The sequence below is a fragment of the Salvelinus fontinalis genome, unplaced genomic scaffold (assembly GCF_029448725.1).
Source record: "Salvelinus fontinalis isolate EN_2023a unplaced genomic scaffold, ASM2944872v1 scaffold_0072, whole genome shotgun sequence".
Classification (NCBI taxonomy): Eukaryota; Metazoa; Chordata; class Actinopteri; order Salmoniformes; family Salmonidae; genus Salvelinus; species Salvelinus fontinalis.
The window spans coordinates 315,169-333,594 of NW_026600281.1; the positions used below are offsets into that span (position 1 = coordinate 315,169).

Below are 18,426 nucleotides of genomic sequence, written 5' to 3' on the forward strand. Positions count from 1 at the left end.
ATACACAGACAGACAGACAGACAGACAGACAGACAGACAGACAGACAGACAGACAGACAGACCTGTTACAAACATATAACCACAGACAGACAGACAGACAGACAGACAGACAGACAGACCTGTTACAAACATATAACCACAGACAGACAGACAGACAGACAGACAGACAGACAGACAGACAGACAGACAGACAGACAGACAGACAGACAGACAGACAGACAGACAGACAGACTACCTGACCTGTTACAAACACACTGACTGACTGACTGGACTGACTGACTGACTGACTGACTGACAACCTGACCTGTTACAAACACATAACCACAGACAGACAGACAGACAGACAGACAGACAGACAGACAGACAGACAGACAGACCTGTTACAAACACATAACCCCTCTCTGGGGTTCAAGCTGATTCCAACTGAAGCATAAAACTGTAAGGATCTCCTGTTTTACACTCTACAGAGAAGTGTTCATCTATTGGCTCCACATTGGATTTTAAAAGGTTTCAAAACAAACTAAACATGGGTGAATATTGATAGAGTGAGAAGAGATGGACTGATGTATAAATGAACTGATATATGTCTGTGTGTTCTGTGTGTGTGTGTGTGTGTGTGTGTGTGTGTGTGTGTGTGTGTGTGTGTGTGTGTGTGTGTGTGTGTGTGTGTGTGTGTGTGTGTGTGTGTGTGTGTGTGTGTGTGTGTGTGTGTGTGTGTGTGTGTGTGTGTGTGTTCTGTGCCCACCTGGCAGGCGGTTGAGTTTGACAGTCCAGAGGTCCTGATGCAGAGACCAGATTCTCAGTTTGCAGCTCTCCTGGCTGCAGCCAACACTGTCAACACATGAGCCTGGCCACATCTCCATGAGCCTGGACACACCTCCATCTACATTCTGGACACACCTCCATATGCAGTCTGGACACACCCCCATCTGAAGTCTGGACACACCTCCATATGCAGTCTGGACACACCCCCATATGCAGTCTGGACACACCTCCATATGCAGTCTGGACACACCTCCATATGCAATCTGGACACACCTCCATCTACAGTCTCCGCCCACCACCTGTCCTTAATTGTGGGACCACCCCACCCCTCAATGCTTTCTCTGTTTTCCATGGACACACATGAATGTGCCTGCACGCTTATCCACACAAACACACACACACACACACACACACACACACACACACACACTCACACTCACACTCACACTCACACTCACACTCACACTCACACACACACACACTTATGAAGTGACTACACACAGGGAATGGTCTGTCCTGAAGCCTAGGGCATTACCGTCATGGTAGCATTGACTAAGGAGGCTGTATCAGGCAGTAACACCTTTATGAAGTGACAAAACAACAGTAACACCATTATGAAGTGACTAAACAGCAGTAACACCATTATGAAGTGACTAAACAGCAGTAACACCATTATGAAGTGACAAAACAGCAGTAACACCATTATGAAGTGACTAAACAGCAGTAACACCATTATGAAGTAACAAAACAGCAGTAACACCATTATGAAGTGACTAAACATCAGTAACACCATTATGAAGTGAGTAAACATCAGTAACACCATTATGAAGTGACTAAACAGCAGTAACACCATTATGAAGTGACTAAACAGCAGTAACACCATTATGAAGTAACTAAACATCAGTAACACCATTATGAAGTGACTAAACAGCAGTAACACCATTATGAAGTGACTAAACAGCAGTAACACCATTATGAAGTGACTAAACAGCAGTAACACCATTATGAAGTAACAAAACAGCAGTAACACCATTATGAAGTGACAAAACAACAGTAACACCATTATGAAGTGACAAAACAGCAGTAACACCATTATGAAGTGACAAAACAGCAGTAACACAATTATGAAGTGACAAAACAGCAGTAACACCATTATGAAGTGACAAAACAGCAGTAACACCATTATGAAGTGACTAAACAGCAGTAACACCATTATGAAGTGACAAAACAGCAGTAACACCATTATGAAGTGACTAAACAGCAGTAACACCATTATGAAACGACTAAACAGCAGTAACACCATTATATAATTCACAGCACGTTGTATTTTATATGATTCACAACACTTTGTATTTTATATGATTCACAACACTTTGTATTTTATATGATTCACAACATGTTGTATTTTATATGATTCACAACACTTTGTATTTTATATGATTCACAACACTTTGTATTTTATATGATTCACAGCACGTTGTATTTTATATGATTCACAGCACTTTGTATTTTATATGATTCACAACACTTTGTATTTTATATGATTCACAACACTTTGTATTTTATATGATTCACAGCACTTTGTATTTTATATGATTCACAACACTTTGTATTTTATATGATTCACAACACTTTGTATTTTATATGATTCACAACACTTTGTATTTTATATGATTCACAACACTTTGTATTTTATATGATTCACAACACTTTGTATTTTATATGATTCACAACACGTTGTATTTTATATGATTCACAACACTTTGTATTTTATATGATTCACAACACTTTGTATTTTATATGATTCACAACACTTTGTATTTTATATGATTCACAACACTTTGTATTTTATATGATTCACAGCACTTTGTATTTTATACGATTCACAGCACGTTGTATTTTATACGATTCACAGCATTGTAACACTTTGTATTTCATATGATTCCCAGCAGGTTAATACGTTGTCTCTCATATGATTCCCAGCAGTGTAAACAGACAGTAAACAGGATTTTATTGTTGATAATCCGAGGTGAATGTTAGCCTGGGTACCAGGCCTGTGTGTGCTGTCCTTCCACTCCTTGCCACTGCTTGTCAAAATACCAATGAGTGGCAAGGAGTGGAATAACAGCACAAAACAGGTCTGGTACCCAGGCTAGGTAAAGCTACTGTCACAGTGAAATCTCATTCTCGTGTCTAGACGCCCAGATTCCTGCAGAACTAATGACGATTATTATGGTCGTTATTATACATGGTGAAATTACATGCCTTCATCTCCGGTATTTATTTAAAGTGTATTTATTTATATTGTTGTCTCTGAATTGAACGTTTATGTTGAAAGTGTGAAAGATAAAGCAGGGAACGCAGTATATTATATTATATTATATTAGTATACATGCAACAAAACATTAACTGTCTGTACATATCTATAACTGGATGGATGGTTAAAATTAAATTTATTAAAATTAAATTTATTAAAATTAAATTTATTAAAATTAAATTTATTAAAAATACATTTATTAAAATTAAATTTATTAAAATTAAATTTATTAAAATTAAATTTATTAAAATTACATTTATTAAAATTAAATGTATTAAAATTACATTTATTAAATCTCATGGGATTGTTTGGGGGATGAGTCTGAGAATACGTAACTCTTCTGTCTAAAACGCATAGTGTTATACGTTTGATTGTTAATTGATTACAATATCCAAAGTACCTGTTATAATTCAGCTGCATCAATAAAACACAACTCAAACTTGGAAATCCTCATATTTTAACTTGGAACAATGAACATGAACTACAATCAGTAGGAATACTAGAGTTGACCTGATTCTACAGAGCTGGTGTCAGACCACTAGAGGTGACCTGATTCTACAGAGCTGGTGTCAGACCACTAGAGGTGACCTGATTCTACAGAGCTGGTGTCAGAGCACTAGAGGTGATCTGATTCTACAGAGCTGGTGTCAGTAGACCACTAGAGGTGACCTGATTCTACAGAGCTGGTGTCAGTAGAGCACTAGAGATGACCTGATTCTACAGAGCTGGTGTCAGTAGAACACTAGAGGTGACCTGATTCTACAGAGCTGGTGTCAGAGCACTAGAGGTGACCTGATTCTACAGAGCTGGTGTCAGTAGAACACTAGAGGTGACCTGATTCTACAGAGCTGGTGTCAGACCACTAGAGATGACCTGATTCTACAGAGCTGGTGTCAGAGCACTAGAGGTGACCTGATTCTACAGAGCTGGTGTCAGACCACTAGAGGTGACCTGATTCTTCAGAGCTGGTGTCAGACCACTAGAGGTGACCTGATTCTACAGAGCTGGTGTCAGTAGAACACTAGAGGTGACCTGATTCTACAGAGCTGGTGTCAGAACACTAGAGGTGACCTGATTCTACAGAGCTGGTGTCAGACCACTAGAGGTGACCTGATTCTACAGAGCTGGTGTCAGTAGAACACTAGAGGTGACCTGATTCTACAGAGCTGGTGTCAGAGCACTAGAGGTGACCTGATTCTACAGAGCTGGTGTCAGTAGAACACTAGAGGTGACCTGATTCTACAGAGCTGGTGTCAGACCACTAGAGGTGACCTGATTCTACAGAGCTGGTGTCAGAGCACTAGAGGTGACCTGATTCTACAGAGCTGGTGTCAGACCACTAGAGGTGACCTGATTCTACAGAGCTGGTGTCAGACCACTAGAGGTGACCTGATTCTACAGAGCTGGTGTCAGACCACTAGAGGTGACCTGATTCTACAGAGCTGGTGTCAGACCACTAGAGGTGACCTGATTCTACAGAGCTGGTGTCAGTAGACCACTAGAGGTGACCTGATTCTACAGAGCTTGTGTCAGAACACTAGAGGTGACCTGATTCTACAGAGCTGGTGTCAGACCACTAGAGGTGACCTGATTCTACAGAGCTGGTGTCAGACCACTAGAGGTGACCTGATTCTACAGAGCTGGTGTCAGTATAAGCCTCCGTACTGTGAGGGATAAAGTGGACTGGCGTTTCTCATCGCTGGTCATCCACAGTGTGCAGTAGTGCACCTCTCACGTAATGTGTATGACAGACCCGATGTGGCTCAGCTGGTAACATTGTGGTGCTAGGAAAGCCAAAATTTGGATTTAAATTCTTGCAGGGAATTACATACTGTAACGGTCCTGACCTGTTTTATGTTGGTTTTGTATGTGTTTATGGTCAGGGCGTGTGTTTTGGGTGGGCAGTCTAGGTTTTGTATTTCTAGGTTGGTTTTTGTGTTCGGCCTGGTATGATTCCCAATTAGAGACAGGTGTGTATCGTTTGTCTCTAATTCAGAGTCATACTAAGGCAGCCAGGGTTTCACTGGGGTTTTGTGGGTGTTTGTTCCTGTGTCCTCACAGGACGGTTGAAGGTTAGTCACATTTGTTGTTTTGTAGTTTTGTAGTGTCTTGTTTGCTGTTGTCATTAAAAGATGGCTTATTTCCCTCAATCCGCATCTTGGTCCTATCCATGCTCCTCCTCGTCTAAGGGGGAGAACAACAATGACTGCCTTTACAGAAACACCCACCACAACAGGACCAAGCGGATTGAGGAGAGAGAACAAGAACTAAGGCAATGGAGAGAAGAGGAATGGAGTTGGGAGGAGATTCTGGACGGAGAAGGACCCTGGGCAGAGCCAGAGGAGTGTCGCCGCCCCAAAGCGGAGCTGGAGGCAGCAAAAGCGGAGAGGAGGTTTTATGAGGCAAAAGCAAGGCAGAGCGGCTGGAAGCCCGAGAGGCTCACCCAAAAATTTCTTGGGGGGAGGCTAAAGGGGAGTGTGGCGAAGCCGGGTTTGATACCTGAGCCAAATCCCCGGGCTTGCCGTGGAGTAAGAGGGCGTCGTACTGGTCAGACACCGTGTTATGCGGTAAAGCGCACGGTGTCCCCAGTACGCGTGCTTAGCCCAGTGCGGGCTATTCCACCTTGCTGCACTGGGAGGGCTAGGTTGGGCATCGAGCCGAGGGCCATGAAGCCGGCCCAACGTATCTGGTCTCCAGTACGTCTCCTCGGGCCGGCGTACATGGCACCAGCCTTACAGGTGGTGTCCCCGGTTCGCCTGCATAGCCCAGTGCGGGCTATTCCACCTCGCCGCACTGGCAGGGCTACGGGGACCATTCAACCTGGTAAGGTTGGGGAGGCTCGGTGCTCAAGAGCACGTGTCCTCCTTCACGGTCCGGTATATCCGGCGCCACCTTCCCACCCCAGCTCAGTACCACCAGTGCCTACACCACGCACCAGGCTTCCAGTGCATCTCCAGAGCCCTGTTCCTCTTCCACGCACTCTCCCTATGGTGCGTGTCTCCAGCCCGGTACCTCCAGTTCCGGTACCACGCACCAGGCCTAGAGTGCGCCACGAGAGTCCAGTGTGCCCAGTTCCTGTTCCCCGCACTCGCCCTGAGGTGCGTGCCCTCAGCCCGGTACCTCCAGTTCCGGTACCACGCACCAGGCCTATAGTGCGTCTCAGCCGGCCAGAGTCTGCCGTCTGCCTAGCGCCAGAGCCGTCCTGCCATGACCAGCCAGTGCCGTCCTGCCATGACCAGCCAGAGCCGTCCTGCCATGACCAGCCGGAGCCGTCCTGCCATGACCAGCCGGAGCCGTCCTGCCATGACCAGCCGGAGCCGTCCTGCCATGACCAGCCGGAGCCGTCCTGCCATGACCTGCCGGAGCCGTCCTGCCATGACCTGCCGGAGCCGTCCAGCCAGGACCTGCCGGAGCCGTCCAGCCAGGACCTGCCGGAGCCGTCCAGCCAGGACCTGCCGGAGCCGTCCAGCCAGGACCTGCCGGAGCCGTCCAGCCAGGACCTGCCGGAGCCGTCCAGCCAGGACCTGCCGGAGCCGTCCAGCCAGGACCTGCCGGAGCCGTCCAGCCAGGACCTGCCGGAGCCGTCCAGCCAGGACCTGCCGGAGCCGTCCAGCCAGGACCTGCCGGAGCCGTCCAGCCAGGACCTGCCGGAGCCGTCCAGCCAGGACCTGCCGGAGTCCCTCAGCCCGGACCTGCCGGAGTCCCTCAGCCCGGACCTGCCGGAGTCCCTCAGCCCGGACCTGCCGGAGTCCCTCAGCCCGGACCTGCCGGAGTCCCTCAGCCCGGACCTGCCGGAGTCCCTCAGCCAGGACCTGCCGGAGTCCCTCAGCCAGGACCTGCCGGAGTCCCTCAGCCAGGACCTGCCGGAGTCCCTCAGCCAGGACCTGCCGGAGTCCCTCAGCCAGGACCTGCCGGAGTCCCTCAGCCAGGACCTGCCGGAGTCCCTCAGCCAGGACCTGCCGGAGTCCCTCAGCCAGGACCTGCCGGAGTCCCTCAGCCAGGACCTGCCGGAGTCCCTCAGCCAGGACCTGCCGGAGTCCCTCAGCCAGGACCTGCCGGAGTCCCTCAGCCAGGACCTGCCGGAGTCCCTCAGCCAGGACCTGCCGCCCCTTATCCCGGTGCTGCCCCTTATCCCGGTGCTGCCCCTTATCCCGGTGCTGCCCCTTATCCCGGTGCTGCCCCTTCATTTAGGTGGTGTTAGTGGGAGGGTGGTCATTGGGAGGGGAATAAAGAAGCGGGGATTGATTATGGTGGGGTGGGGACCTCGCCCTCAGCCTGAGCCACCACCGTGGTCAACTGCCCACCCAGACCCTCCCCTGGACTTTGTGCTGGTGCGCCCGGCGTTCGCACCTTGAGGGGGGTGTTCTGTAACGGTCCTGACCTGTTTTATGTTGGTTTTGTATGTGTTTATGGTCAGGGCGTGTGTTTTGGGTGGGCAGTCTAGGTTTTGTATTTCTAGGTTGGTTTTTGTGTTCGGCCTGGTATGATTCTCAATTAGAGACAGGTGTGTATCGTTTGTCTCTAATTGAGAGTCATACTAAGGCAGCCAGGGTTTCACTGGGGTTTTGTGGGTGTTTGTTCCTGTGTCCTCACAGGACGGTTGAAGGTTAGTCACATTTGTTGTTTTGTAGTGTCTTGTTTGCTGTTGTCATTAAAAGATGGCTTATTTCCCTCAATCCGCATCTTGGTCCTATCCATGCTCCTTCTCGTCTAAGGGGGAGAACAACATTGACTACCTTTACACATACACACACAATCAATGTATTCTCCCACTGTTCTGTAAATCCCTTTGATATAAGCATTTGATAGGTATTATAGACAACATAGCTGATTTTAGGCAACTGTCCCAAAAGGCATCCCATAGGGCTCTGGTTATAAGTAGTACACTATAGGGTGCCATTTTGGACTATCCCATAGTGTCCTGTTATACTGTACTGCCTGAAGTTTCACCTATTGGCCACCAGGGGTCACTGCCTCCCTTCCATCTACTGTAGTGTGTTGCAATAGGATTGCATCATGTTCAGATGCCAAGTGATGAAACAGGCTGTAAAGTGTTGATGTATTGAAGTGTAAAGCACACAGCATGGTGGTTGAAGAAGAGAGAAGAGTTGTACCAGGAACTCTATTCAGTTCAGCATCACGTTCTGGGATCAGCCATACTTGGGAACTCTTCTATTCATTTCAGCATCACGTTCTGGGATCAGCCACACCTGGGAACTCTTCTATTCAGTTCAGCATCACGTTCTGGGATCAGCCACACCTGGGAACTCTTCTATTCAGTTCAGCATCACGTTCTGGGATCAGCCACACCTGGGAACTCTTCTTAATGAGTCCAGCATCACGTTCTGGGATCAGCCACACCTGGGAACTCTTCTATTCAGTTCAGCATCACGTTCTGGGATCAGCCACACTTGGGAACTCTTCTATTCAGTTCAGCATCACGTTCTGGGATCAGCCACACCTGGGAACTCTTCTATTCAGTCCAGCATCACGTTCTGGGATCAGCCACACTTGGGAACTCTTCTATTCAGTCCAGCATCACGTTCTGGGATCAGCCACACCTGGGAACTCTTCTATTCAGTCCAGCATCACGTTCTGGGATCAGCCACACCTGGGAACTCTTCTATTCAGTTCAGCATCACGTTCTGGGATCAGCCACACTTGGGAACTCTTCTATTCAGTTCAGCATCACGTTCTGGGATCAGCCACACCTGGGAACTCTTCTATTCAGTCCAGCATCACGTTCTGGGATCAGCCACACCTGGGAACTCTTCTATTCAGGTCAGCATCACGTTCTGGGATCAGCCACACCTGGGAACTCTTCTATTCAGTTCAGCATCACGTTCTGGGATCAGCCACACTTGGGAACTTTTCTATTCAGTTCAGCATCACGTTCTGGGATCAGCCACACCTGGGAACTCTTCTATTCAGTTCAGCATCACGTTCTGGGATCAGCCACACTTGGGAACTCTTCTATTCAGTTCAGCATCACGTTCTGGGATCAGCCACACCTGGGAACTCTTCTATTCAGTTCAGCATCACGTTCTGGGATCAGCCACACTTGGGAACTCTTCTATTCAGTTCAGCATCACGTTCTGGGATCAGCCACACCTGGGAACTCTTCTATTCAGTTCAGCATCACGTTCTGGGATCAGCCACACTTGGGAACTCTTCTATTCAGTTCAGCATCACGTTCTGGGATCAGCCACACTTGGGAACTCTTCTATTCAGTTCAGCATCACGTTCTGGGATCAGCCACACCTGGGAACTCTTCTATTCAGTTCAGCATCACGTTCTGGGATCAGCCACACCTGGGAACTCTTCTATTCAGTCCAGCATCACCTGGGATCAGCCACACTTGGAAACTCCCACATGTCATCTACTACAGCTGTCTGTCACGAGACACTATGTGGTGATCTGTAAACAGGCTCCTCTATGTCTGCAGTATGAGCCTGTACACAAGAGGTCGCTGTCCAGGAAGTCTTTGAGGATGAAGAGGCTGAAGAGCACGAGGAGCATGATTTAGATATTGGTCCTGTTGCAACTCTCGTTTCTCTACGGCCTCACAAATAAAATAAAATAGAAAACCCGCTTTAGAAAGTTGACATCCAACATTTACACACATTAGACACGGTTTAAAAACAATGATAACCATTTAAACAACTGTAAGCTTCAAATCCAATACTCACAGATCCTGTTGTAAAACACGATATATTGTTTGACTATTTCCTCCTAATGTCAATTAACAGAGCCAAGACAAACGTTTGATTTGTAGCTCCTGGGCTGTTTTACAAACCCCCTGTTGGACTAAAACTAATTCGCCTTTCGTAAAAACACTCTCCCTGTCTGCTCTGCGGGCTGGTAGAACTGTACATCATTGGCCAACTGTGAGTCTCTTATTCTGAGCTGTGTATTACAGTTGGCCTGCTGAAGGTCTTTCCAAACATTCTCTGGAAAGGGAAAGGCCTCAGCATTGTATCTCTGTGATCCAATTGGCACCCTATTCCCTAATAGTACACTACTATAGACCAGAGCCCTATTCCCTAATAGTGCCGGGTTAGATATAGTGCCGGGTTAGATATGATGTAACGACTACTGAGCCCTGGTTAGATGTGATAGAAGGAATAAAGGCTGGAGACCACTGGGCCCTGGTTAGAAGTGATAGAAGGAATAAAGCCTGGAGACCACTGGGCCCTGGTTAGATGTGATAGAAGGACTAAAGGCTGGAGACCACTGGGCCCTGGTTAGATATGATAGAAGGACTAAAGTCTGGAGACCACTGGGCCCTGGTTAGATGTAATAGAAGGACTAAAGTCTGGAGGCCACTGGGCCCTGGTTAGATGTGATAGAAGGAATAAAGTCTGGAGACCACTGGGCCCTGGTTAGATGTGATAGAAGGACTAAAGTCTGGAGACCACTGGGCCCTGGTTAGATGTGATAGAAGGACTAAAGCCTGGAGACCACTGGGCCCTGGTTAGATGTGATAGAAGGACTAAAGTCTGGAGACCACTGGGCCCTGGTTAGATATGATGTATCGACCACTGGGCCCTGGTTAGATGTGATAGAAGGACTAAAGGCTGGAGACCACTGGGCCCTGGTTAGATGTGATAGAAGGACCACTGGGCCCTGGTTAGATATGATGGAAAGACCACTGGGCCCTGGTTAGATGTGATAGAAGGACTAAAGGCTGGAGACCACTGGGCCCTGGTTAGATATGATAGAAGGACTAAAGTCTGGAGACCACTGGGCCCTGGTTAGATATGATAGAAGGACTAAAGGCTGGAGACCACTGGGCCCTGGTTAGATATGATAGAAGGACCACTGGGCCCTGGTTAGATGTGATAGAAGGACTAAAGGCTGGAGACCACTGGGCCCTGGTTAGATGTGATTGAAGGACTAAAGTCTGGAGACCACTGGGCCCTGGTTAGATATGATAGAAGGACTAAAGTCTGGAGACCACTGGGCCCTGGTTAGATGTGATAGAAGGACTAAAGGCTGGAGACCACTGGGCCCTGGTTAGATGTGATAGAAGGACTAAAGGCTGGAGACCACCTGGCCCTGGTTAGATGTGATAGAAGGACCACTGGGCCCTGGTTAGATGTGATAGAAGGACTAAAGTCTGGAGACCACTGGGCCCTGGTTAGATGTGATAGAAGGACTAAAGCCTGGAGACCACTGGGCCCTGGTTAGATGTGATAGAAGGACTAGAGGCTGGAGACCACTGGGCCCTGGTTAGATATGATAGAACGACCACTGGGCCCTGGTTAGATGTGATAGAAGGACTAAAGCCTGGAGACCACTGGGCCCTGGTTAGATGTGATAGAAGGACTAAAGGCTGGAGACCACTGGGCCCTGGTTAGATGTGATAGAAGGACTAAAGTCTGGAGACCACTGGGCCCTGGTTAGATGTGATAGAAGGACTAAAGGCTGGAGACCACTGGGCCCTGGTTAGATGTGATAGAAGGACCACTGGGCCCTGGTTAGATGTGATAGAAGGACTAAAGTCTGGAGACCACTGGGCCCTGGTTAGATGTGATAGAAGGACTAAAGCCTGGAGACCACTGGGCCCTGGTTAGATGTGATAGAAGGACTAAAGTCTGGAGACCACTGGGCCCTGGTTAGATATGATGTATCGACCACTGGGCCCTGGTTAGATGTGATAGAAGGACTAAAGGCTGGAGACCACTGGGCCCTGGTTAGATGTGATAGAAGGACCACTGGGCCCTGGTTAGATATGATGGAAAGACCACTGGGCCCTGGTTAGATGTGATAGAAGGACTAAAGGCTGGAGACCACTGGGCCCTGGTTAGATATGATAGAAGGACTAAAGTCTGGAGACCACTGGGCCCTGGTTAGATATGATAGAAGGACTAAAGGCTGGAGACCACTGGGCCCTGGTTAGATATGATAGAAGGACCACTGGGCCCTGGTTAGATGTGATAGAAGGACTAAAGGCTGGAGACCACTGGGCCCTGGTTAGATGTGATTGAAGGACTAAAGTCTGGAGACCACTGGGCCCTGGTTAGATATGATAGAAGGACTAAAGTCTGGAGACCACTGGGCCCTGGTTAGATGTGATAGAAGGACTAAAGGCTGGAGACCACTGGGCCCTGGTTAGATGTGATAGAAGGACTAAAGGCTGGAGACCACCTGGCCCTGGTTAGATGTGATAGAAGGACCACTGGGCCCTGGTTAGATGTGATAGAAGGACTAAAGTCTGGAGACCACTGGGCCCTGGTTAGATGTGATAGAAGGACTAAAGCCTGGAGACCACTGGGCCCTGGTTAGATGTGATAGAAGGACTAGAGGCTGGAGACCACTGGGCCCTGGTTAGATATGATAGAACGACCACTGGGCCCTGGTTAGATGTGATAGAAGGACTAAAGCCTGGAGACCACTGGGCCCTGGTTAGATGTGATAGAAGGACTAAAGGCTGGAGACCACTGGGCCCTGGTTAGATGTGATAGAAGGACTAAAGTCTGGAGACCACTGGGCCCTGGTTAGATGTGATAGAAGGACTAAAGGCTGGAGACCACTGGGCCCTGGTTAGATGTGATAGAAGGACTAAAGGCTGGAGACCACTGGGCCCTGGTTAGATGTGATAGAAGGACTAAAGGCTGGAGACCACTGGGCCCTGGTTAGATGTGATAGAAGGACTAAAGGCTGGAGACCACTGGGCCCTGGTTAGATGTGATAGAAGGACTAAAGGCTGGAGACCACTGGGCCCGGGTTAGATATGATAGAAGGACTAAAGTCTGGAGACCACTGGGCCCTGGTTAGATGTGATGGAAGGACCACTGGGCCCTGGTTAGATGTGATAGAAGGACTAACGTCTGGAGACCACTGGGCCCTGGTTAGATGTGATGGAACGACCACTGGGCCCTGGTTAGATGTGATGGAAGGACTAAAGGCTGGAGACCACTGGGCCCTGGTTAGATGTGATGGAAGGACCACTGGGCCCTGGTTAGATGTGATAGAAGGACTAATGTCTGGAGACCACTGGGCCCTGGTTAGATGTGATGGAACGACCACTGGGCCCTGGTTAGATGTGATAGAAGGACTAAAGGCTGGAGACCACTGGGCCCTGGTTAGATATGATAGAAGGACTAAAGCCTGGAGAGCTGGGGACTGATCCAGGCTGCTCTACCCGGTCCTATCCAGCTGGAAGCCATCTGACTCTGCTGGCCATGAGGAGATATTGAAATAGAGGCCTGGCCACTCTTCAGTGAGGTCAAGGCCCCCCCGCTGCTCCATCCATCCATCCACCCTCCCTCTAACAGTCCTCCCTGCAACAGTCCCCCTCCCTCCCCTCTGTTCCCAATCAGCTGCCAGACTTCTGACTGGGGGAGAGGGAGACTGGAGAGAGAGAAAGAGAGAGGTAGAGGGGAGAGGGAGAGAAATAGAGAGAGAGAAAGCAAGAGAGAGAGAGAAAGAGAGAGGTAGAGAAACAGAGATAGAGAGATCAAGAGAGAGAGAAATGTGTGAGGGGGACGGAGAGAGAGAGAGAATCTTCACTTGTGTTTCTGGGGCAAAGCAGTTTGGGACACCATACAGACAGACAGTGGGTTTGTCCTTGGACTCTGGACCCCAGTTATGGCTGGCTGAAGAGATAGGAGATAGATAGATCTGTGCCCAGTAAAAAGTGCTGATGTATGGTCTACTCAACACAGCCTCCTGCCCCCTCCTCCCCAGCACCTCTACCCTGCAACCCCTGCCAAGCATCCACAGAGTCCCCAAGCCAGAGACTAAGCATGTCTGGAGTCTGGTGTGCATATCACAAATCAAATCAACGTTTCAAATAATAACACTTGCTTTCCTAACAATGCAGTTAGACATATAGAAAAATGATATCACAAGGAATTAAATACACAATGAGTAACGACAACTAGGCTTAGTCTCCCGCTCCTTTGAAAGGGAGCAGCTCTAGCCTTTAGCTCAGTGCAGATGTTGCCTGTAATCCATGGCTTCTGGTTGGGATATGTACGTACGGTCACTGGTGTGGACGATGTTGTCGATGCACTTCTCATTGAAGCCGGTGACTGATGTTGGTTAACACCTCAATGTTATCGGAAGAATCCCGGTTTGTGTTGGCGAAACAGTCCCGCGCCCGGTTTCCCAAATGCATCTTAAGGCTAAATTAGTCTTAAAAACCATAGGATCCTTTCTAACGATGAATTTAGACTTCAGATGCTTTTGGGAAACCAGGCCCTGTAGTTTAGCACGAGCTTCATCAGACCACATCCTTATTGAGGGGGATCCAGAGTCCATTTACCGTCACTGGTACTTCCTGTTTGAGTTTTTGCTTGTATGGTAAGAACCAGGAAGAGAGAGTTATAGTCAGATTTGCCAAATGGAGAGCAGGGGAGGGCCTTGTATGCGTCTCTGTGTGTGGAGGTGATCTAGAGTTTTTTTTCCCACTTCTAGTTACACAGGTGACATGCTGGTAGAAATGAGGTAACAACGAATTTCCCTGCATTCAAATCACCGGCCACTAGGATCGCCAGCTCTGGATTCAAATGTTCTTGTTTGCTTATGGCCCTATACAGCTCGGTCTCGGTTTGTGTTGGTAAATAAACAGCTATGAAAAAATACAGATGAAAACTATCTTGGTAAATAGCTACGGTCTACAGCTTATCATGAGATACTCTCCCTCGGGTGAGCAGAACCCCCAGACGTCCTTTACATTAGAGATCACGGTTCAGCTGTTGTTTAACAAAGACAGATGAGGGGTTACGGTCTACAGCTTATCATGAGGTACTTTACCTCGGGTTAGCAGAGCCTCCAGACGTCCTTTACATTAGAGATCACGGTTCAGCTGTTGTTTAACAAAGAGAGATGAGGGGTTACGGTCTACAGCTTATCATGAGGTACTCTACCTCGGGTTAGCAGAGCCTTCAGACGTCCTTTACAGTAGAGATCACGTTTGTTACCAAAGAGAGATGAGGGGTTACGGTCTACAGCTTATCATGAGGCGAGCAAAACCTAGAGGCTTCCTTATAAACATTAGAGATCACTCACCAGCTGTTGTTAACAAAGAGACACACCTCCCCCCCCCCCCTTAACCTTACCTGAGCCTGCCGTCCGGTCTTGACCAGGCATGGAAAAACAAGCGAGATATATATTATCCCATGTCCTTTGTTTAGCTACGAATCTAAAGAAACATAGAATATTACAGTTCAGGTCCCGTTGACAGAATAGTCTGGAAGAGAGTTGGTCCAGTTCTCTAGTAGTCAACCTGTCCTAAATAGTGCTGCATGTACCTAATGTACTGGCTCTATGTCCGTCGTCTGACTGTAGCACCGCCTGGAGTTTGAATGTAAATGTACTGGCTCTATGTCCGTCGTCTGACCGTAGCACCGCCTGGAGTTTGAATGTAAATGTACTGGCTCTATGTCCGTCGTCTGACCGTAGCACCGCCTGGCGTTTGAATGTAAATGTACTGGCTCTATGTCCGTCGTCTGACCGTAGCACCGCCTGGAGTTTGAATGTAAATGTACTGGCTCTATGTCCGTCGTCTGACCGTAGCACCGCCTGGAGTTTGAATGTAAATGTACTGGCTCTATTTCCGTCGTCTGACCGTAGCACCGCCTGGAGTTTGAATGTAAATGTACTGGCTCTATGTCCGTCGTCTGACAGTAGCACCGCCTGGAGTTTGATGAACAGCATTTGGCGGTTGATTGGAACTGGTGCTGTGGACAGACGACATGGAAATAGATATCTTTGGCCACGCCACACCAGTGGCAGCTTTGGCGTTGATTAACAGAAGAATATGCAGAAAAGTACCTCATACCCTACGGTAAAATACGGTTGTGGCACTTTGATGTTACGGGCGGCTAGTTTTGCTTCCACTTGTTTTTAAAGGTCAAACGGTGTCATGACCTCTAATAAGTACCAGGACATTGTAACCAAGAACGTGGTTGCCTCTGCCAGGAGACTGACGGTTGGCCGACAGTTGGATCTTCCAGCAAGACAATGTCCCCAAGGACACATCGAAATCCACAAATAAATGGTTCATTGACCACATAATCTCATGTCTCCAGACGTGAACCCTGTTGAAAACGTAAGGTTTGATTTGAAAATGGCAGTTCGTAAACGCAGATGACGGATATCGAGGATCTGGAAAGATTATGTATAGAGGAATGTTCTAAGAGCCCTCCCAACGGGTTCTCCAACCTCATAAAACATTCTAGAAAGAAGCTCAGTGTCATTTTCCTCGAAAGGGGAGGGTAATAAATACTGAATAGGGGTGCAAATAATTTTGCCCCATATCTTTTAAATAATTTTTTTGTATTACTTGTTAAATATATTGTATTAGTATAAAATAATATAATTTCCCAAATTTGTTTAGCATACTATATAATATAGTGACTAGCATACTATATAATATTTGTATTTGCATGAGTTATTTTGTAAAGATTTATTTTTGCTCCTTTTTATCAAGGATGGCAATCATTGTGGACTTCACTTTAGGTCAGGCTTTCTTGGAAAGTGTTTTCACTTGTTTTGAGGAATAACTCTTCAACAAGAAGGATCAGGTGTCACACTGGACCAATAGGACACCGTTCTGTAGCATGTCCATTGAACCAATAGGACACCGTTCTGTAGCATATCCAGTGGACCAATAGGATACAGTTCTGTAGCATGTCCAGTGGACCAATAGAACACCGTTCTGTAGCATGTCCAATGGACCAATAGGATACAGTTCTGTAGCATGTCCACTGTACCAATAGGATACCGTTCTGTAGCATGTCCACTGTACCAATAGGACACCGTTCTGTAGCATGTCCAGTGGACCAATAGGATACAGTTCTGTAGCATGTCCAGTGGACCAATAGGATACAGTTCTGAAGCATGTCCAATGGACCAATAGGATACAGTTCTGTAGCATGTCCACTGTACCAATAGGACACCGTTCTGTAGCATGTCCAGTTGACCAATAGGATACAGTTCTGTAGCATGTCCAGTGGACCAATAGGATACAGTTCTGTAGCATGTCCAGTGGACCAATAGGATACAGTTCTGTAGCATGTCCAGTGGACCAATAGGATACAGTTCTGTAGCATGTCCAGTGGACCAATAGGACACCGTTCTGTTGCATGTCCAGTGGACCAATAGGACACCGTTCTGTAGCATGTCCAGTGGACCAATAGGATACAGTTCTGTAGCATGTCCAATGGACCAATAGGATACCGTTCTGTAGCATGTCCAGTGGACCAATAGGATACCGTTCTGTAGCATGTCCAGTGGACCAATAGGACACCGTTCTGTAGCATGTCACACTGGACCAATAGGATACAGTTCTGTAGCATGTCCAGTGCACCAATAGGATACAGTTCTGTAGCATGTCCAATGGACCAATAGGATACAGTTCTGTAGCATGTCCAGTGGACCAATAGGATACAGTTCTGTAGCATGTCCAGTGGACCAATAGGATACAGTTCTGTAGCATGTCCAGTGGACCAATAGGATACAGTTCTGTAGCATGTCCAATGGACCAATAGGAGACAGTTCTGTAGCATGTCCAGTGGATTCACTCTGACACCGTCACACACACACACACACACACACACACACACACACACACACACACACACACACACACACACACACACACACACACACACACACACACACACACACACACACACACACACGCTGACACACCGCCAAGGAATCAGCCAAGGCCCAGGGTTCTGTAATAAACCACATTAGTCTCCACTAGTCCTTCAGACAATATTTGCACTGAGCAAACAGACGCTGTGTTAACCCATAGTCCTTAAATGGTACCCTATTCCCTATATAGTGCACTACTTTAGACCAGGGCCCTAATCCCTATACAGTGCACTACTTTAGACCAGAGCCCTATGGCACCCTATTCCCTATATAGTGCACTACTTTAGACCAGAGCCCTGGTCAGAAGTAGTGCACAATATAGGGAATAGGGTGCCATTTTGGAAGGCACCCAGAGAGACAGACGGACAGGCTCTACCCAGGGCCATTATTAGGCCCCTCTGTCTAGATATTGGACAGCAGCTACATATTAACACAGTAATAGACAGGGGCCTCCACAGTCATGACCTGAATGTATACTACAATAGATGACCAATCAGAGAAACAATGACCTCTTCATTACTGCCCCATCCTATCAACGTCCCCCTACAGGGAGATAGAGCCTGATACAGATTACACCAGGGGTCTCTTCATTACCGCCCCATCCTATCAACGTCCCCCTACAGGGAGATAGAGTCTGATACAGATTACACCAGGGGTCTCTTCATTACCACCCCATCCTATCAACGTCCCCTACAGGGAGATAGAGCCTGATACAGATTACACCAGGGGTC

At 47.7% G+C, this 18,426-nt stretch overlaps 1 protein-coding gene across 2 annotated transcripts in view; it reads left to right on the top strand.

Moving 5' to 3' along the window:
- Positions 1 to 3,529, top strand: part of LOC129842864 (ATP-binding cassette sub-family C member 12-like) — a 30,222-nt gene extending 26,693 nt beyond the window's left edge. For both annotated transcript variants that reach the window (XM_055911561.1, XM_055911560.1), the window contains exon 9: positions 753 to 3,529. In XM_055911561.1, the coding sequence (XP_055767536.1) occupies positions 753 to 845 (93 nt within the window). In that variant the 3' untranslated portion in view covers positions 846 to 3,529. The remainder of the gene's footprint in view (positions 1 to 752) is intronic.
- Positions 3,530 to 18,426: the final 14,897 nt, after the last annotated feature.